Below are 21,657 nucleotides of genomic sequence, written 5' to 3' on the forward strand. Positions count from 1 at the left end.
GGGTAAGGAGAGGGGTCTTTGTCACCCAGTTCAATCACGTGACGCAGAGGTTCAACAAGCGGAGCTCAAGGTGCCAACCATGATGGTGAGTTGATTAGCGACAGAACAGCTGAAAATTGCGGAATTTTTAATCAGTTCACGAAAAATAACGTTTTTGTTTGTTTAATACTCTTTTCAGGACGCGACGGACACCGCAGACATGTTGGAAGATGAGAAAGTGAGTAGTTGAATGGGCACTTTTGATCTTCAGTCTGTGCCCTTGTGGGGATGGACGGAGGATAATTTTGTTGTGATTGATCTGACTGTTTGCCTTTCGATTTCAGACGCGTACCCAATCAGTGGATTTAAACACCGATACCTCGCTTATGGTGGATATCTCCGATGCATTAAGCGAAAGGGACAGGGTGAAATTCACTGTTCACACTAAAGTAAGAGCAATAAATCTAATATTACACATGATTCATGATGTAGTTCCCTGTTGCTCATTGGTTAGTTTGTCTGATCGCGATGCTCGCTCATTTGTAGACAACTCTTCGGAGCTTTAAGGAAAGCGAATTTTCCGTAGTCAGGGAACACGAGGAGTTTGTCTGGCTCCACGACCGGTATGTGGAAAATGAGGAATATGCTGGAATCATTGTAAGTAAAATCTTTAACATGGACTAATTATATTAATCAAAGTAAGTTAAGTTTGCATTAAAACAACTAGAGTCATAAACCTTTGTTAATACACTGTATGTAGTCATATACATTTTTGATGGTGTAACCTGACTTTGCCTCAAGAACTTTCTTAAATATCCTGTCTGTAAAGAATAACGATAATTATTATACATTGTACTCACTATCTGTCTCCTCATTGGCTAAGAGCATACAGGAGGGGGACATGGGGGTTTACGGTATTGCGGTATTGGGCTTTTTTTCATGCGGTATTTCGGTAATTTTCATTTTAAAGTGCGGTATTGCGGTATCATCTAGTTCTGCGGTATGCGGTTTTTCATCATTTTGGTTGACGGTATTCGGTGAAATAAGATTGTTCACGGTATAACGGTACCGTTTATTTGCGCTTTCATTTCGATACAATACGCAAAACAAAACACAGTAGGACATAAAGGTCAATAAAAGTTAAAATTCAGAAGTCTTGAGACATAACAGTAAATGATTACACCATTTGTGGGTCATTTTGTGACAGTTAATGGTCGATAATATACAATGTGATTGTTGCTGCATCCAATGATAATGAGTCATCTCAAGTCACCTTACCAGGCTTTTCGATCTGTGTACTTGAGCCGGTGGTAATTCGAGGTCTTACACGTTTTCTCACAATGGCTGAGATCGCTGAGGTTGAAGGCGGCGTGGTTATCATTGACTGTGTGGCAGTTTCTTGGAAGAGGGCGAAGGAGGCTAACATTATCGCAACAAGAATAAGTATAGATGTCGGGTTTCGAGAATTAAAATTTGGTAAGTTTGCCTCTTACCGGCGCGGCGTGTGAGGCAGTCGAGACAGAATTTTCGAGGCGCAGGAATTTTTTTTCGTTATCAAAATCCTTGTATGAATTTTTTTTCATTTAATTTTCCCTTGCGCGAATATTTTTTTTTGTACTTCGCCCCCCCCCCCCCCAATAAGTTTTCTAAGGGTCAGTCACTTATCAAAACTCGCACTAGACGTGCGTGGAAAGGGTTTGGATTGGCTTGTTTTTCGCGCTTTCAAGAGTTATTTTTATTGGAGTTAATTAGCTGTTGGGTCCACCTACCAAAAGGTTGAACAAATGTAGTTTACTTTTCCGTGAAAATTTGCGAAAATTTTGCTAACTACCAAAATATTTAAAAAAAAACATGCACATCTGGTGCATAAATGCCTGAGATAAGTAAACGTACTAGATGGAAGCAACCATAAGTATGCGGAAACGATTATAAATATGATTAAAATATGCGGTATCGGTATTTGGACAATTTTCGACGCGGTATTTCGGTATTTGCCATTTTTTCTTACGGTATTACGGTATTGGGTACCCCCCAATGTCCCCCTCATACAGCTAATTTTGGAAATCAGTGCAACCTACAGATTAGTTAGTTATCTGCTAGCAGATAAATGACTATTCTGTAGGTTATGCGCGCAATGCATGATTTCCAATACCAATATCAATTCAGGTTCCTTGTGACGGTGCGTTTGTCGTTATTTTCTGCAAAACAATGTATAATAAAACAATTATTAGGTATGGTCTTAGTGATATCCTGAATAATCAAGGTCTTGGTGAGTGTTATCAGCCTCAGCTTCAGCTCGGCTGATGACACTTACCACGACCTTGATTATTCAGGATATCACAAAAACCTCATCCAATAATTGCTTATTAGTAATGGTAACAGGAGTGAGTGGAGTCCAATTCGGTCTGTAATCATACAAGTGATTAACAAAATTGAACGACTGCGTAGCGGGAGTCCGATATGTTTAATCACGAGTATGATTACAGACCGAATTGGACGACACCAAGTTCTGTTACCAATTAATCATAACTTTAACAAAATTTGTGATATAATAGGCTATTTTTTAAATCAAAACACAAGAAATTCGAAATTTTGTTTTGCTAGCAGTGAAAAAAAAAGCCATTTGAGCGCGTGAGTGATGGCGCGTACTGTCCAATTACTTAGGCATGACGGGTACTGTCCTATCAAACTGTCCAATTACCGCTGAAATCAGGGCAGTTGATAGCCAATCAGATTTGAGAATTTTATTATAGTTATGATTATTATCATAATCATAACTACAACAAAGTTCTAAAATCTGACTGGCTATCAACTGCCCTGATTTCAGCCTTAATAGGACACTACGCGTCATGTTGCGCGTGCTTAAATGGGTTGTTTTTACTGCTAGCAAAAAAAATCTTACCATTTTTTTTGTTTTGATTTAAAAAAAGAACCTTACGTATCACAAAATTTTGCTAAAGTTATGATTAATAAATATTGGTAACAGGAATGAGTGGAGTCCAATTCGGTCTGAAATCATACGCGGTCGTCCGATTTTGTTAATCACTCGTATGATTACAGACCGAATTGGACTCCACTAAGTCTTGTTACCATTACTTATTTAACAATTAATGAATGAGGCTGAATATTGTATGAAGAATTATGGAGATCAAGGAGGGTGTTATATGGCCTTGATGGATAACGGGGAAATATTTTGAATGAATAATGATAATACGTAATCCTCTCCCTGTAAGGGGCTTTTCAGGATAATGAAACAAATAATATTGGAAAAAACATTATTAAGTCAGAGAATCCCAACTGACTGGAGGCAAAATAGTTGACTATTTACAAGCGTGACCTAGGTCTAAAGTTTACCGAGAACAAATCTAGTTAGCAGTCAGGGCAGGACTTTAATTACTCAGTGCTTCTTGATTGCAAGCACTCTAACCAGTCAGCCATGCTACCTTCCTTAGTCTGGCCTGCGTCATGGATGTAATCTAACCCTGATTAGTAACATCTGCAAAGCAGCTTGGATCTCCTTGTTCTGGGCCCCGAGAAGACTTAGTGAATTACTGGAAATGCATTCAACCTGATTGGCAAATTAACAGGCCAATCATGGCGTGTACTCAAATCCTGGTACACAGGTTCAAGGGGAGCCCAGAATGAGGAATGCAGGGCTGTTTCGCAGATGGACTTAACCTGAAGTTTTGTTCCATCTGTGGCCCAGACTACCCTTAGTAAGGAACGGATAGATAAGATAGATAAGTTCCCTGATAAGTGCAATCTTATGATTAGCTAAGAACCAAGCAGTCGTGAATATTGATAGTTTAAATGTTCTAGACATGTACTTACTTTTTATTTTACTGGATTTGCATATCTACCTCAATGTTTTTTACAAGTCTTGACTTGTTCATTCTGTAGATTCCCCCAGCTCCACCCAGACCAGATTTTGATGTGTCTCGAGAAAAGCTTCAAAAACTTGGAGAAGGTACCTGTACCATTTGTTTTGAGCTTTTATATTTCAAGATGAGCACCATGTTTAGGTAGCTGTTAGTGTTAAATTAGGAAAAGTGACTGATTAACTCAGAATCAGTTTAGTTATTCACCATCAGGGTTGTCAAAAGTAGTCGGCTGCTGGCGAAAATCACCGCCTGCTTGGTTAATATCGGCCGGCTCCTCTGCTTAGAATTTTTTTATGGATGGTGTTTTTTAAATTAAATATCCCTGGACTGGCCACTTACTTTGATAACTCAGCTGTCTACTTCAAACTTTCTGACAACCCTGACCATGTGTTTTGTTTATTTCAGGTGAAAATACCATGACAAAAGAGGAGTTCCAGAAAATGAAGCAAGAACTAGAAGCGTAAGAGTGATATTTTTTATTTGTTATGATTGATGTCATCATGCCTGTTTTAAAACAGTTAGAATATGGCGATTTTGTTATTTTCAGTGCCTGCTTAACATACCTTGACATCTTGCAATGTGGCGTGCCAAGCACAAATTCTTATTCTTTCCTTTATCGAAACAACGAACAAAGTAAAAAGGACAGAAAAACAAAATAGTTTTCTGGGCAACAAAGCAGTTATAATCACTAATATTGCTGTTTGTTAGAAATTACCATGAAGAACCACAAGTAACCATGAGTAACCAGGATGAGTATGATAATACTTAGATTTACCCAGGGCTAAAAGTGAAGCTCTGGTTAATGATACTTATAAACAAAAAGAATTGCATTGTGTAATGTTAAACGGGAACAGCAATGAAAATGGCATCAAGATCAATAGATCTAATTAGCAAAAAAACAAATTTGCACGTGCAGCACGCATTTTTGTCTTTCTTTGCCATTGTTTTGCACGACTACAACGCTGTTTTGTACAACTAAAACATTCCTAGTTACACATTATTTTTATGGAGGAATTGCCTCATGTGCTTACCCAATATTTTGTTTCCTGTGTTCATGTTTGCTTTTATGTTTCACTGGCCCTCATTTACACCTTGCTGGCTGCTCCTTGCTGAATGCTCCCTGCTGGCCGCCAGCATTTCTCATTTTCTCACCACTGCTTTGAATTTTCATGTTCTTCTTCCTATGAAATTTGTCTTCTTTGTTTTCAGTCACTAGCTCTAGCTCTTTCTCTCTTATCCACGTGAGTGTAAACATCATATAATATCTTGCCAGTTCTCTATGAGCTTCATTGTTTGCCAGTGTTTTATTGTATATCTACTTTAAAATTTTAATAAATTTCAATAAAAAGTTTATTATTACTTTTAAGGCCATACATGGCATGTCACCTAGCTACAATATTTTATTGTAGCGTTAGGTCCCCTTCTGCATATTCATTGCGATTGCATTGCTCTATTGTTTTAGGAAGTCCTAAGGAGTGCATGCATGCAACTTTAGGTGCAAGATCGTTTTCTGTTGCTGCCCCTACTGTGTGGAACAGCTTTCCCATGCATATCTGTGATATTGAATCATTGGGCGCTTTTAAGAGACATGTCAAGACATATCTTTTTAGTTAGCTTTTACATTGAATTAAAATATTTTAAATTTTGTTTTTGTTTATTTAGTTTTTTTATTAGAATGTTTACATTTTTTTAAACCTTTTTATTTTTTTTACCTATCATAGATTCATCTTGTAAATTTTAACTAGTATGTAGACAATGTAAAGCGCTTTTGGCGCTGTAGCAAATTTATAAATTATTGTTATTATTATATTATGATCAATAACCATTCTTTCTTTCAGGGAGTATCTTGCTACTTTTAAGAAAACTGTAGCCATGCATGAAGTCTTCTTGACACGCTTAGCTGCTCATCCTACCCTGCGAAAGGACAGTAATTTTAATGTCTTTTTGGAATTTAAAGGAGAGGTATGTACCTTTCATTGTGTAGCATTAAGTACAGGGCAGAAAATTTCTCCGAGAAAAACATAGGTAGCTGCCCAACTCAGTTAAGGCTTCTTTAAACTTTTATTAAACTGCTCTTCTTATAAAATTAGTTACCTTCAACTGACGCTCTAGTCTTGAATTTTATTGTGGTTTATTAGCTCGTTGTAGGTGAACATGCACATAAAATTTACCCCGAATTTGACAAATTGCCTGTGACAAAAACTTTGACAGCATGTGTAGCTTTATTATCATCATGGAGCTTTCTGCCATGAAAAAACATCCTGTAAAATGCAAGGCAAAGTTTAAGGAAATCTGCTGTATTTCATTTTGTTTGAGGTATCTGCTAGAGAAATTGTGCCATTACCAAGCATATTTTGTACACGGACAAATGTTTTTTTTCTCTGTGATGATTTGCTTTTTAAAACATGTGCGAGTAAGTCAGTACTGAAGGCTTTGGAAGAAGATTAGAAGCAAGAGGATCTTTCTGAACAGAGGTTTGATTGACTAAGAGTCAATGAAGTTGGTGAACTTTCTGGGCTGTCATTAAGGTTCTAAAAAGCTGGCCTCAAGTAGGAAAAGTAGCTAATACAGTATTTGGACAAATCCTCAAAAGATAAAAAGATATTTGTTGTGCTCATTTTAAAACTGAACCGTTAGCTTGTAGATTTTACTGAAGTTGCTGGCCACTAATGGCAGCCCTGTTGAAGTATGCATGACTTTTGTGACATGTATGGTCATTATTTTAACTATATCTCTTACTCAAGCTCAATGTACGGGGCAAAAACAAGAAGGAAAAGCTTGGAGGGCTCTTTAAAGGTCTTGCTAAGGGTGTGGATGAAGTCCTAATATCTGGACAAAAGGTAAATCTTGAGTTAACTTATGTATACCCGGGTAATTAAAGATTGTTAACATATTGATGTGATACCGTGCATTTAAAGGCAAAAGGTATGACAATGATCTTATTCTCTATGAGCATGACATTGAGGTTAAATTATTTCCTTTTCCAGAGGTTCAAAATATGAGACAGATTTTTTTAGCTTGCATGTAGTTTTACTGCAGCTTCTTTGTGGTAATTGCGATTTTTCAAAAAGTAATCGAAAGTAACTAAAAAGTATTTTTGCTTTATTTAAAAAAGACAAAGACATCCCAGCAGTATTTTGATATCATTGTTTTGAACTAGTTCTGTGTCTTCACCATAAACATCTATTGGTGACTTATGAGCTCGCGTGGGATGATGCCGTAAGAAATTGCATTATTATTAATTGTCAAAACATCAATAAATTAAGTTGTTTGTATCCAGTTGCTAAACCACAGACTGAACTCAATTCTATAATATATAAAAAGAAAAATGCTCGAGCGATTGTATAATAAAATTATTCGGAAAAAGAGAAAGTTCCTTAACTATTTGCTGGTGGAAAAATTATTTGTAATTATATTTATTATTAAAGATAACCTTTAAATAATTATTTGTCTGTTTATATAGTTAAAGGTTTGACTGTGTATGTTATTAGATCCAAACTTTCAGATTATCAAGAACTTTACTTCTCAAGTTTGTTTAATGTTTTTTAAATTAGCCAATTGTACATTTAGCAAATGATGCAATTATTGCATCATTTGCTTTTGTGTATTAATAATAATTACAGGGTGTAACTATATTACTATTTTTTCAGGACCATGATGAGTTTTTTGAGAATGAGAAGAAGTTTTTAGTTGAATACAACATGAAGTAAGTTTTACCTGAGAGTTGAAGCTATCAAGTTTACTTTTGTTATGTTTTTGTTGTAGTTTTGAATTCCGTTAAAGGGGCTATGTAACAGTATTTGCTATCTTTTTGAAAAGCTAAAATGTGGCTTTGCATCAGTTGGATTACAAAACATAACAGTCCAGTTTTGTTACGTAAGACTATATGTAGGCATTGAAACCGTTTCCTGTCATCTGTTGCTATGAATAGCAAGGATGGATTGTATTGAAATTAATTTTGTGAAAGTTGCCGGGTGCAAAGAAAGTCAGTTTTACAGCCTGCCATTCTGGCAAGCTGTAGCTAGCACGTACTAGCCCACAAGTCATTTCAACTAGCCCCTAGACCCTTTTGATTAGCAGGATTGATTACAATCCTTCTGTAATTTGAATTTCCCCAAAAAGCATTTGCCCGTTGGGCAAGTTAAGAAAAAAATCACTACCCCGATAGCAAAATCCACTAGCCCGGCCTATCAGACACAACTTTCTTTGCACGCTGAAGTTGGGACAACTTTTTCAAGTTTTAATGCTATGCCTGCGAAAATCACTGAAAATATTTTTAAGGTTAGTGCTCCCTGATAAAAATTGCTTGATATCTTTTTAAAACTGTACAGGAACAAAGGGTAAAGGCACTAAACAATGACTTCCTCATGAATTGACCTGAAAAGTCAATACCTTGGTGACATACTGTAACACCTTTAAGGTGACTCGACCCAGTTTTTTTTAGGGGGTACCATCCTACTTTGAAGCTCTCTGGTATCCCCGCCTTTACTTTTATCGTAAGTCTAACACATAGAATGGATAACATATAGATCAATCAACAATATAACATAAAATTTTTGGCGATCGGAGTAAATGTCACGTGGTTATAATGCCACGCCCCTTTGAGGTCTGAGTCGAAAATCTGCTGTTGCCAGCATTTTTTCGTGAAAATCTCTCGGCTACACATAGTGCACATTAGTGCCTTGCGCTGAACAGAGTTTCACCAAAATCGCAAAGACCCAATTCGAGAAATTCAGCGGTTTCCAAATTTAGGTCATAATTTATGCGAAAATGATAAGCAAACTTTACACGGATTATATCTAATAAACTATGAGATTCATCTCTGTATTTTGGGCATTCTTATAACAGATGGGTCCTTGACAGTCAGCAAAACGCTTTAGGGCCTTGTAAATGCGCGCGATTTCCAGCAAAGCAAACATATAGAAATTATAGTTTTCGCTATTTGTTGACGTTTGTCAGCGTTTAAGAGTCAATCTCACGGAAAAAGCATTTTCTTAAAAATTCATAGTTTTTTTTCCTTCAAATTTTTTCAGGGCCACAATTGATTAACTAACTACCCGGACTCTGAATTTCATGGTCATTGAAAAACTGTGACATTGCCTTCTTTAAGCCCAAACTTGAGTAAACATTGAAGATTTTTAGCGTTTTGGCTGAGTTTGTGCTTTGGGAGTTGCCTATTGTTTCTAGTCTGTCATTATACAGCATTCTTGTCCAGCACGCGTGCAATGACCACGCTTGGCTGACTTCCGGATGCTCATCGAGATATGATAATTTAGTATAAGAAAATAGAAGGGATTCCCGTGGCTTGCATTAAACCTATGAAAAAATGATATTTTTTTAATAGTAAGTAGATTTAGTGTGTAGCACTTCTTGATTTTTTTGCAAAGGCACAAGAAGCACGAGAATTGATTAAAAATGGTGAGTTAAACCTCTATGTATCACGCGATAGCCTGTCTCACTTTACCAAAATTATCATATTCGGAAGTCAGCCAAGCGCGGTCATTGCACGCGTGCTGGACAAGAATGCTGTATAATGACAGACTAGAAACAATAGACAACTCCCAAAGCACAAACTCAGCCAAAACGCTAAAAGTCTTCAATGTTTACTCAAGTTTGGGCTTATAGAAGGTAATGTCACAGTTTTTCAATGACCATGAAATTCAGAGTCCGGGTAGTTAGTTAATCAATTGTGGCCCTGAAAAAATTTGAAGGAAAAAAAACTACGAATTTTTAAGAAAATGCTTTTTTCGTGAGATTGACTCTTAAACGCTGACAAACGTCAACAAATAGCGAAAACTATAATTTCTAAATGTTTGCTTTGCTCGAAATCGCGCGCATTTACAAGGCCCTAAAGCGTTTTGCTGACTGTCAAGGACCCATCTGTTATAAGAATGCCCAAAATACAGAGATGAATCTCATAGTTTATTAGATATAATCCGTGTAAAGTTTGCTTATCATTTTCGCATAAATTATGACCTAAATTTGGAAACCGCTGAATTTCTCGAATTGGGTCTTTGCGATTTTGGTGAAACTCTGTTCAGCGCAAGGCACTAATGCGCACTATGTGTAGTCGAGAGATTTTCACGAAAAAATGCCGGCAACAGCAGATTTTCGACTCAGACCTCAAAGGGGCGTGGCATTATAACCACGTGACATTTACTCCGATCGCCAAAAATTTTATGTTATATTGTAGATTGATCTATATGTTATCCATTCTATGTGTTAGACTTACGATAAAAGTAAAGGCGGGGATACCAGAGAGCTTCAAAGTAGGATGGTACCCCCGCAAAAAAACTGGGTCGAGTCACCTTAAATCAACAGTGTCTTGTAAGCAGTGAGGACCGGTTACTGTATTTATTTGAATAAGCGCCCACCCCCACCCCACCCCTTGGGTGACAGTGAGATTGAAATTGAATAAGTACTAATATAAAGAGACTTCCCTGAAGACGGAGTTTTCTTCAGAGTAGGGGTAGTTTACAGAAACATTGCTTTGTTACATCTTCGCGTTTCTTTATTACCATTGTTTTGTTGCAAAATAAACATACTACACTTGCTGAAAATGGTGAAAATTTAGTAAGCGCCCAGCCTGGAATAAGAGCCCACCTTGAATTAGCGCCCACTCTCAAGGTCCAAAAATTTAATAAGCACCCAGGGTGGTTCATCAAATAAATACCGTATTTAAACCATTAATTGAACTTAAGGCCTCTGGATTGCAATTCCAGCACGAGTTCCAACCACTCAGCCACGGTGCCTCTTAACCCTTTGTGGTCTTCATTTATTAGGTTAAAGGATGCTACCCGTCAAGCTGATCGCATGACAAAGACCCACAAAAGTGCAGCAGACTCATTTATCAGGATCTCTTCCTGTATTTCACAAATGGGAACCAGCGAATACATGGACATAGATCGTTTTCTAAATAAGGTATTTTGGTTGTTTTATTTCTTTCACCTATACTGTGGGAGTACATAATGGTGGGGAAAAAGACATTTCTCTGTAAGCATTATTTTGTATCAGAGGGGTAGCATACATTGACATTTTATTTTACCTCACATTGAGATGAGCATCAATTCAAGAACAAAAAATATTTGAAAAAAAAAATGGGTGAAGATATTCATGTCAGTCATGAGACTGCAAGGTTGGCCTAAACACAAAGAAAAGAAAGAAGAGTTTCAGTAATATATTGAAGCTCTTCTTTTCTACCACTCAAGGTACTGATGTGCAACTTAAGAAGTGTAAATCTAACCAAAAGTACAAGGCAATGACAGAAATCATAAATATCATATAGATTTAGCCAGGGCTGAAAGCAAAGCTCACATTAAATCAAACAATAAACCTGTATTCCACGATTCAGTTAACTTTAGAGCACATTCATGTGACTTTTGAGGGAAAGGGTAAGTGATTTTAGAGAAAAATAATTTGGAAACAGCCCAATAGTGAACCAAATCTTACATTAAGTTGATAGCCTCCATTTCGGTTACAGCTTCCTCCCCGCTTGCACTGACTTTTTATCTTCTTCGCTAGAACTCTCAGCCTTGCTCGAATCAAAGTCGTAACAATGCTTAGAAACAAGCCAGGAAGGGCAATTCTTTTTTAATTGCCGTTTCGCTGACACAGCTTTAGCAGAAAGCTCTCTGTAGTTGTTTTCATCAACAAAACAAAATAGCAATATCGCTCTCCACGTCTTCCGCCATTAAATATTTTTGTTCGCGTCAATTCGTGAAGGACGCATGGCTCTGAGCGTGGGTCATCCACGCGGAACACATTCGCACTATGTGATTGGCTGTTGTCTAATCCCTCTTGGGATCTGTGGTCTTAAAAATAACTTGAGACGAATTACCTATGGAATAGGGTGTGTATGGGGGATGCCTTCTCTGTCCCCTTTATCCTCTCTTGGTTTGAAACAAAGGAAAATAGAATTTAAACCAAGGTTAAAATTGAACCACAACATCTGCAATACCAGGGTGTCCATATTTCAAGTAAACAGTTGACTGTCCCAGAAATGGTTTAGAAAAGAAATCGTGGTCCCTTCAATTTTTCAAAGTTTGCCCCATTTGATTTCTAGGTTGCTGAATACTTTGAGAAAGCGCGCAAGTTGGAAGGACGCGTTGCATCTGATCAAGACCTGAAAATTTCAGACCTCCTTAGATATTATGTGCGAGACACAGATGCCGCTAAGAATCTGCTGTATCGTAGAGCTCGATGTCTACATGACTATGAGAATGCTAACAAAGCTCTGGACAAGGCGCGAGCTAAAGGGAAGGAAGTTGCTGCTGTAAGTACACCTCTGCTAGCTGACTGAATTTCAAAAGGACAAATTGCACACTGTTTTTAATGGGGAAAGATAAGCATCTTATCTCTCTGCTTACTGATCCTTAAATTCTATTTTGATTTCCTGATTTTGTCTTTGTGTCATCTATACCTTATTTGTGTTGGAAAATATCAGACTCTCTTTTTTCCACGTTCTGCTCCATTAACGTAGCCTGCATAGCAGGTGCTTCGAAGTAATGGACGCAAGAAAGAACAGGGCGCGTGAAGGAGACACTCTCCCCTCACGTGTGTCCCTCGCGTGCCCCGTCCTCTCTTACGCCCATTCGTCCCAAGCGCCTGCCGTGCAGGGTATATTAACGAAATGTCTCTTCTGACCTTGTCTTTTCCTTTCTGCATCCTTTAACCCTTTAAACCCTAAGATCAAAATTAAAATTCTCATTTGTCGCCCCTATTCATTTACTATAGAAGTAGTGGGGAGAAGTTGATGAAATATCAAGCAAATACATCTTGTGTGATCACGTCCTTAATTCTCATGATCTCTCTATTTTACAAAGTACTGCTATTACAAGGAGAATTGTGATGCTGATCACTCTTTTCTCATAACAATATCAATACAGAATCAAGTAGAAAGGTTATAAGAGTTAATAAAATGGTTGCTAAAGGGAAAAAGACATTATATTTAGTCCCTGGCCTAAAGTCATAATGTGCATACATTTGAACCTGCGGCATTAAACAGCCACTCTCTATTAAGGGTCCTGAAATGATTGAAGAAAAGAGTTGAAAATTAAACCTCTGTCATGGGGCCACCTCTATTAATTGGCTGTATCCATCCCAACCACAAGCGTCCCAAGCTCACGTTGGGAGTGTGTTACGTAAATTGACTTTCTGACAAGAGAGTCGGTGTCTGGGTTACAAGCAACTGTTGAGACTTTGTATGAGAAATAAAATACTGAGGTCTGCGAACGCATAATATCATTATTCTTACTTATTTCTCCATAAGATAAATAAAGGAGACTTGTTTGACCCCTATCACTTTCTTCATAAGACTTAGCAAAAAACCCCCGATTAAATCGATGAATTCACACTAAAAAACACAGAAATACATCAAAGGTAAGTCTCCTTTATTTATTTTATAGAAAAATAAGTAAGAAAAATGACATTAAGCGTTTGCAGACCTCAGTATTTTATTTGTCATACAAAGTCTCAACGGTTGCTTGTAATGCGACACCGACTCTCTTGTAAGAAAGTTAATTCACATAACACACTCGTAACGTGAGCTTGGGACGCCTGTGTCCCAACGAGAATTCTACTGAGTCCTATTGTTGTCACCGTTATTATCCTTTTAAGCCCCAATATCTAAACTCAAATTCTCCACACTAGAGTCCATACATTGCCTTATAGAATCAGTTGAGAGAACTTGATAAAAGATCAAAGAACTTCTCCTTTGTTCACCATTTTGTTAATTCTCCCAACCTTTCTTCTTGATGATGTCTTGATATAGTTGGGAGAAACTTGATGTTGTTCACTCTTGGGACTTAAAGGGGTGAAGCGGTAACCAAGCGTTAATACACTTGTTATGGCTTTGTTTTAAAAATATGATGAAGGACAATACAGTCCGAGAGGTGACAATTGGTCATGAACAAGTTATATTGACCCTGTTGCGTGTTTGTTTCAAAATAAAGTGATGTTTCTGCTAAAGATTGTGCTTATTTACAACAAACCTCAGTTGAGCCACCAACCTCCATAAAAGGACCACGTGTCGTTACTCCGAGGGTGGTCGCTTAATGGACGTTCAACTGTAGTATTTGTTTGTATTCTAGTAACATGCCTTTGTAGCTTTTATGCATTGTCAATATTGCTTCACTTGACTCTCATTTTTATCCTCATTGTCCTCTAGGCTGAAACAGCTCAGCAAGCTGCTAGTGAGAAATTTGAACACATTTCAGAAGTAGCTAAACAAGGTAAGCAAGTGCTTTTGAATTCGTTTTTGAAGTAATTTAAATCTTTAAGTATCACAAATTGTAGCCAGAGACAGGGGGACACACCACTGGTAGATTTTTACCGATGGGTTTAAAAATATTTGTTATCTTATTAAAGACCCTACTTTCTGTGAATAAGCGCCCTTGCAGCTCTCTAATAAATGCCATCCCGCCAATAAGGGCCCATCACTTAGGCCATGTTATCAATTAAGCGCCTCCCCCCTGCCTTCCACATCACTTTCTTTAATAGCAGGGATACAAAAGGAATGCGACAATCTGCAAATCATTGAAGAGGATGATCTCTAGGATGATAAGATAATTGATAAAGTCAACTCTCTCATAGCGACCACTTCTTTTAACGACTACTTCGAAAATAACTTTTTTGTTTCTCAGTCAAATACTGTTTCTCGTAAATGACCACCACTTAAATTTCTTATTTAAGTGACCACGACCACTTTTTAAACCAGAAATTCGACATATTTTTTTGTTATCTGTTACTCGTAAGCGACCAGCCGACATGAGTTGCTCGAATGTCATAAAAGTTCAGTTTTTAGAAGCGCTGACCAAGCGTGCTGACAGATTATAGCAGTTGACTTGCAAAAATGATGGCTGTTATACGATCTGTAGGTAAACGGTGGATTGTAACATTGATGCAAAATGTTATGTACAGAGTTTCAACAGTTCCAAGCGCTTTTCGATGTGAAATATTATTATCGGTTGTCTGTTTGCTTACGTTTTAGCTTGTTAGGTAATAACTTTATGTTACTGTGTTAATCAGTTCTGTTTGAGCTTTTTTCCTTACCACCTCTTGTAAGAGCCTCTTTGTCGTGCTCCTAGGGTGGTCGCTTATGAGAGAGTCGACTGTACCATTCACTGTTTATTGAACAAAAGACATTTAATGTTTACTTTGATAATGTTGTTTTGTTTGCTTTTGTTTTTCTATTTTAAACAGACTTAGCTAAAATAAAATTACAGTTCATTGAAAGGAAAACTTGATAAGCGCCCCTTCGGTTAAGCACCCTCCTTGCAATAAATACCACCTCCCCCCCTCCGCCTGTTCGTGGAAATTTTAAATAAGTGCCTAGGTGCTTACTCCAGGAAATACGGTAACATGAATGAGTTAGAATTTTGTTTGTTTTGGGACAGAATTGACCGACTTCAAGACAAGAAGGGTTCAGCAGTTTAGGAAAAACCTGGTAAGAGGAAAACAATGCAGTTTAGCAGGAAATTGAGTTGATAACATGGTACTTCAATTCCTGTCTCAGATTTAATAGACTAAAATTGACAGTTTCATGAACAGGTGGGGCCAGTTTAGGCTCTCTAGTTTTCTTGTATTTTGATAAGAATAAAATAAGTCTTTCAGGGACTAAATATCTGGACGCAAATGCTACCGGAGTTCTGCAATCAGTAAATAGTTTCTCCAGGAACCAATTTTTCCAGTGGTGGTGGTGGTGGGAGTGAACATAGGTGATTTGGTGAAGGGATGCAAGGCCTTGGCCGCTTTTTAAATGTTCTGGATCGTTCCCTTGGATTAGTTTGAATTGGTTAGGGCGTTACTTGCCTTTGGCAAAAGTGCATCAATTTTGAAGGTGAATCATTCCTGAAACTCATTTGTTTTTTAAATGATATTATAACATAATTATTATTTTTATAATGTGAAATAATATTATAATGCTATTACCCAATACATTTTTCCTTAGACTGAAAGAGCTGAGCTGGAACTTAAACATGCAAAGGTAAACATCAGTAGTGATAACTGATTTCTAAGCAATAAAATGAACTTGGCCATATGCAGTGAACTAGTTTCTTGAAGAACAATTTTTCTTGTTAACCCTTTTAAGTCCCAACAGTGATCATCATCAATTTTCTCGTTACAATATCCATACCTTGTCAAGAGATAAGGTTATTAGAGTTAATAAAATGATCAACAAAGAGAAAATATCAAATTCTTTCAACTAATTCTTAAAAGAAATGTATGGAGATCAGTTTGGAGAATTTCTGTGTGGATATTTGGGCTTGAAGGGTTCATTAAGCAATAATTGGATTAGGCTGAGTATGATCTGAAGAATTATGGGCACCGAGGAGGGTGTTGTCTACCGAGGCTGATTAGGCCTGTAATGTCAAATACTCATGGTGACGTCATTTCCAAGAAAGGAAAGGATTTTATCACAGAAGACTATCTTGGGGATTCAACATTGTCATTATTCGATATTTTCAAACAGTAATTTTCTCTAACTGTTTACTCTTGCTTATTGATCACTGAAGTTCGTGTTCTATCAGAAAACGTTTCTAGGACACACGATATCCCAGAACTCTTTGTCTATATAGCCTCCTTAGCGCTGCAAGAAATTTGCTTGATGACTATTCACCTCGTTTCATTTTCCTCAACAGGCACATGTCAACCTATTGAAAACGACATTAGCACAGTTGAAAGAATTGTAGTTATCACACCCGTATTAAAATAAAATTACTCATTAAGCCATTTCCTTTGTAGCAATAAATTCCAAAACAAAAAGCTGTATTTCTTCGTCAATCCAAAAATAGTTTTCGTTAAATGTGAAGAATATGATTTTTTATATTGGTTGTAACCGAAATTCATAGCATTACAACTACGTAAGAGTCCTGTAAACAATCCATTGCCCTGCTTCAGTCGCTCTAATTTTTATGTGAAATAGTAAGAGCTTATTTTGTCAGAATTGTAGGTTTACGAATTGTTATACCCTGACCAAGTTTTCAGGTTCCTTATATTTAATTTTGCGGATGACTTGTAACAGTTTTAGCTTTCTAAACGCGTTGTCTGATAATTAAAATTAAGGGGAAGGGGAAGGGGGAATTTGGGCGCGCGTGAGCGCGAGGGGGCGCCACCTCCCTCGCGCGCGGTCTCGTGCCCTAATTCCCTTCCCCTTTCCTTTCGAACGTCTGCCACGCAGGCTACCCTGGTAGCGGAAGAGAGGCTTTGCTGTTAAGAAACATTGTACTGAAAAACCAGTGGCCACTTTCCGCCAAATAAAAAACGCCAGGTAAAAGTTGGGTTTCGAGGGCGTGGTAGATCGTGGTACTTTGTAGCGGAGCTATTGGCACGATGAAATTCTGTTTATATTGGTAAAAGCAGGAAAAGGGAACTATCTCTCAAAGTATTCCTGTTTGCCAAAAGATAAATTTTGTTAGAAAGGAGCTTTCAATCGTAGCGGTCGGTTTTTCTATACAACATAGTCCTCCTAAATCGCGTTATACGTTTAAGAACTTCTTTCACGAAACAGGTTTTACGATAGCTGTAATAATTGAGACTGCAAAGGATACTCACTCCTCCAGTGCGGGAATGGTTGTCAACAAGAGAGAATAATAACAAAACAGACAGGGAATCTTAGGGCGTTGGCCGGGATATGTGAGTTTCACTAGAGTTAGTTTTAGAGGTTGTATCCAAAGTCAAATTGCTGGGACGTCCGCCTATTTTAATCGAGTGTTTGAAACGTCATAAAGTACACGCGCCACTGTGTCAAAGCAAACAGTGTAGAATATATGTGGTAATGGCGACTATCTTTACAACGCTGAATAAAAGTTGGCGGACCTCTCGGGAAACCTACTTCCGGTCTGAAAATGACTTTGATGAAATTTACACATTCCAAGGGCTTGACTGGGTGTTTTCCTCTTTGTCCCGTTCTTCTCTCTTGTTGTCAACCGCTATTCCCCTCCCTACCCCTCCTTGTAAAAGCTTTGCGCCTTGTGGAGTGGACTGGGTTGGAGGGAGTGGAGCTAAAGCGGCAGAATTATGGATTCACTATGATAAGCTGATGTATTAGGTTTGTAGTATGATTTGGATGGAAAAATGGTAAAGTTGTTTGTAAGGATAAATAAACTCGTTAAAACCATTGTTTGATCAGTTTCGTTTTGTGAGACTCTGGTATGTTAGCGTTTGGCGTGGTCAAATCGGTAGCTTTCAATTTTATGGTCTTTTCGAATTATCACACCAAGTTTCCTAAAAAAGACTTCCTCAACACTTAGAAATAAGCGTAATACAACCCTTTTGTTAAAAGCAACTAAGGTTAAATTTGAACTGACTTTAAGTGATGCTAAATGGTATCGAAACAAGCTGTCTCCCCCTTTCGAGAAACAGCCCAGACCAAAACATTTGATTTCCTCCACCATATTTCAGACCTTGTCCCAGTTTTTCAAAAGGTTTACAAAGCTAGCTATCCACTGTATAAATCTCTATCCAGTGGATAACGCAATTGGTTTTCCAAATACTTATCCACTGGAAAGTGATTTAGCCGGTGGATAGCGTTATCCAGCTTTTGAACAAGCGGAGCCTGATCAATTGTTCTCAAGAGAAGAATGGAATAAAAAAACGCGCCCAATTACACACTGATTAAAGACTCGTGTCTGCTTTCAGAGGGCACAAAACTTTGCCTTAGAGGATTCAGCTACCCCGCCGGCCCAAGTCACCCCACACGGGATAGGTAATTCCTAGTCTGGTAGCAGTCCGTTGGTTTTCTTCGTTTCACCACCAGGAAAGCGCGCGTGTAAGACATTAGGGACTTTAGGATCCAACGACGCGGACGGCAACGAGAACGTCAAAAGAACAATAGGTTTAATAAGCAAAACAACAACTTTGCACGTGCGTCACACTTTGTTTGTGCATTTCTTTCCCTCTCATGCACGACTGCGACGTGAAAGTGCCTAATTTCGCGTTTTATGGAGGACGTAAAGAAGCAACGACGAAATTCTATTCCTCTTTTTGAGCTTAGATATGGTCGCTTGAAATTCAGCTTCAGGAGGATCCGCCTACATTTGGCAAAACCGCTATAAAGACTGAAAGAACGCAAATTCACTTTTTAAGCGACGTTCTCGATGCCGTCGCGTCGTTGGATCTCGTGTAAAGGTCTCTTTTGCAAAACGCGCTGGCTGGGATACACTGAACTCGACGAATGTTTTAAGCGAAAAGGCGGAATGCAAGCAATCTTGATGGTAACTTCTCCATTCTTATTGGACGCCAAATGATTGATTATTAAATACACACAAATGACAATTTAAATTCTTTTTTAATTCTGCCCTGTCTCCTTTAGCTCAGCAGGTTATTATAATACAACAGGTCCAACAGGGGACCACAATATTTACAAAACAATGGTTTCAACGTAAAAGGCACTTTGCTATGCTTCACGCCCTTCTACAGCTAGCATTCTAACTTTGTAAACTGTTTAACTTATTATAAAACTCTTTACAAAGAACTTTTAAAACTTCCTCTTCACTAAAAAGTCTGGTTTTGTTTGTTCTTCATCAAACTACACAAAATTTATCCTCTAGAACAGTAAGTTACACTATTCCATGCCTCAAAAGATGATGCGTGACCGTTTGGCATTAAAATGTCATTTTCTGGAGCTCTTTGTTTGGCATTTGTTCATTCAATACTGTGTACTTTGTCATTGACATAATTAAGGAAATTGAAATATAATAATTTCTCGTCTGTCATAGGAAATTATTTCTTTTTTTTGATAGGTTGTACCCTCAATTTAAGCCCAGCCACTTCTTCCATCGTCGAAGGAACGGGATATTCGCCAGCGAAAGATTTCGGAGAGTACTTTGCCATCACCATTCTTGCCTTGTTCAGACGAAGGTTCGTGTTCAAGTGGTGCGGATCGCATGAATAACAAAGGGACATTTCTCCGACGATACAGAGTCGCGTTTCATCTTTTGAACCGACCACCATGCAGAGGCCACTGGACGGGATCACTACAACAGCGTCTCCGCTCCCTACGTCCAACGGCTCGATAAACCGGGGTAGCAACACAACAGATGCAGAGAGAGAGCCTAGACAAGTGTTTATGTAGTAAATGCCAGTCTTGCTCTGCACCCAAAGATTTGTCCCTAGATCCTCGAATTTCTTCTCCAGATTTCTCAAAGCCACTTCCTCAAGAACGGTCTCTGAAGTGCTCCAAGCATCTAAGTGGCTGGTCAGGATATAGCTAAGCGAATCAGGCTCCTCTCCGATGATAGCGAGCGTGTAGCCAATGCCTGATCCAGGCACGTTCTTCAGGGGCGAATATATGACTCCCGCTTTGCTCTTGGGGTCTATTTTCGCCAACAAATCCTTGGTCACGTCAACCCAAGACCTCGCTTTAAGTACTGGGTAGATTCTTTCGCGGACAGCTGCGAAATCTTCTATTGCTTCACGGTTGACGTTAAGAGAACTGGATTTTTTAACGGGCTTTCCTCCTGAAGCCCCTTCTTCTTCTGTGTTCGTGACTTCTGATTTCTTCACCTTAAATGTAAACTTTTCTTCTGAGGCGCTTGATTTAGAGATTGTCGCCGTTTCTTGGGATGATACTTTCGTCGTAAATCTCATGCTCGACTGTAGAAAGGCACTCGTGCACGAACAATAAAAAAAGACTTAACTGTGCTTTATGTAAACCTCAAGGGAAACGTACACAACAAGAGCTTGCGCTTGTCATGAGTTAAATGTATATATAGGCGATAAGACCACCGTAAATAAAGCTGTGTGACTGTAATACAATGATCCTATTATGTTGAAACAATATACGTGAAAGTCGATTGGCTTTGAATGGGTTCTTGTGGAATGCCGCTTAGGACCTCGCCTTAGGCTGCTATAAATACCATAAATAGATCCACTTGAGTAGCTGCATGTTTCACTAAATTTACCCGGGGGGACTCAACACTCAACATAGCTTTATTCGGGGAGGCTCTGTCGCAAGGTCTAACCCCTTACCCAATAATACAGCATTTTTGACAAAAAGGTGCCCTTTTCGCTCCTGATTTTGAAAAATTGTACTCCTTTTATATACCTAGTTCAGGGACTTGTCAGAAATTAGCAGGGGGAGAAGGGGTGGAAACAGAGGGAGGGTCACAACTTTTTGAGACTGCAGAAAAAGGAGGGGTCATGAAAAATGGGCCGTTAAAAAGGGGAGGGTCATGCAAACATATGTCCGTGATCATGAAGAGGTTCACCCACAGCAGAAAAAAGAAGTTCTTTATTTTGTATAGAAAACCTGGGAGAAATAGGAGAGTCGAGTGATCAGTCAGAATCAGAGTCGGACTCTTAATGCTGTCATCTAAAATGTATGTATATGGCATTACAAAGAACAGATTAGAAATATATTTTGAGCTTTTATAATACTGACTCACCCTAGTGTATTGCAAGAACTAGATTTTATCATTTATACAAGAGGGGGAGGGTCATGATATTTTTGGCCAAGGTCAAGGGGAGGGTTAGCAAATTTCACTCCCATTTCAGGGATGGGTCACCTCATTTCCGAACCCAAATTTAAAATTCCTACCCCCCCTCCCCCCTGCTAATTTCTGACAAGTCCCTCAGAACTTTACACCTTTTAACTGCTGTAAATGCACTGTCTTAAAATATAAATAAATCATAAAACCAGAACGTTTTCTCGACTTTTTCAAAGCTATAAAATCCATCTGTCAGCCCTCTTGGGCCTTGCTACCGACCGAAATAAAAGATTTCCCTACCCTTTCACCCGGAAGCCTGAAAACGGTACCCCCTTCGGACAGAGCCTACCCGTATAGGTTATTATAGGGAG

At 38.4% G+C, this 21,657-nt stretch overlaps 2 protein-coding genes across 3 annotated transcripts; one reads left to right on the plus strand and one right to left on the minus strand.

Annotated features, from left to right (window-relative positions):
- The first annotated feature begins 38 nt into the window (after positions 1 to 38).
- Positions 39 to 17,976, plus strand: LOC140943409 (sorting nexin-6-like). 2 transcript variants are annotated; one of them, XM_073392488.1, is made up of 15 exons: positions 39 to 85; positions 179 to 217; positions 324 to 428; positions 526 to 636; positions 3,880 to 3,946; positions 4,266 to 4,320; positions 5,699 to 5,822; positions 6,605 to 6,700; positions 7,511 to 7,566; positions 10,643 to 10,781; positions 11,923 to 12,132; positions 14,026 to 14,089; positions 15,254 to 15,303; positions 15,808 to 15,843; positions 16,499 to 17,976. In XM_073392488.1, exons 1-15 carry the CDS (start codon positions 80 to 82, stop codon positions 16,547 to 16,549), a joined length of 1,209 nt encoding a protein of 402 aa, XP_073248589.1. In that variant the 5' UTR covers positions 39 to 79; the 3' UTR covers positions 16,550 to 17,976. The 2 variants fall into 2 exon arrangements, with proteins under 2 accessions (XP_073248589.1, XP_073248590.1); XM_073392489.1 differs by lacking the exon at positions 526 to 636.
- A 1,203-nt stretch (positions 17,977 to 19,179) lies between these two features.
- Positions 19,180 to 20,603, minus strand: LOC140942947 (uncharacterized). The gene has a single exon (XM_073391969.1). The coding sequence runs from the start codon at positions 20,445 to 20,447 to the stop codon at positions 19,581 to 19,583; it is 867 nt and encodes a 288-aa protein (XP_073248070.1). The 5' UTR covers positions 20,448 to 20,603; the 3' UTR covers positions 19,180 to 19,580.
- Between the last annotated feature and the right edge of the window lie 1,054 nt (positions 20,604 to 21,657).

This window comes from Porites lutea, chromosome 7, assembly GCF_958299795.1.
Source record: "Porites lutea chromosome 7, jaPorLute2.1, whole genome shotgun sequence".
In the NCBI taxonomy this organism is placed as follows: Eukaryota; Metazoa; Cnidaria; class Anthozoa; order Scleractinia; family Poritidae; genus Porites; species Porites lutea.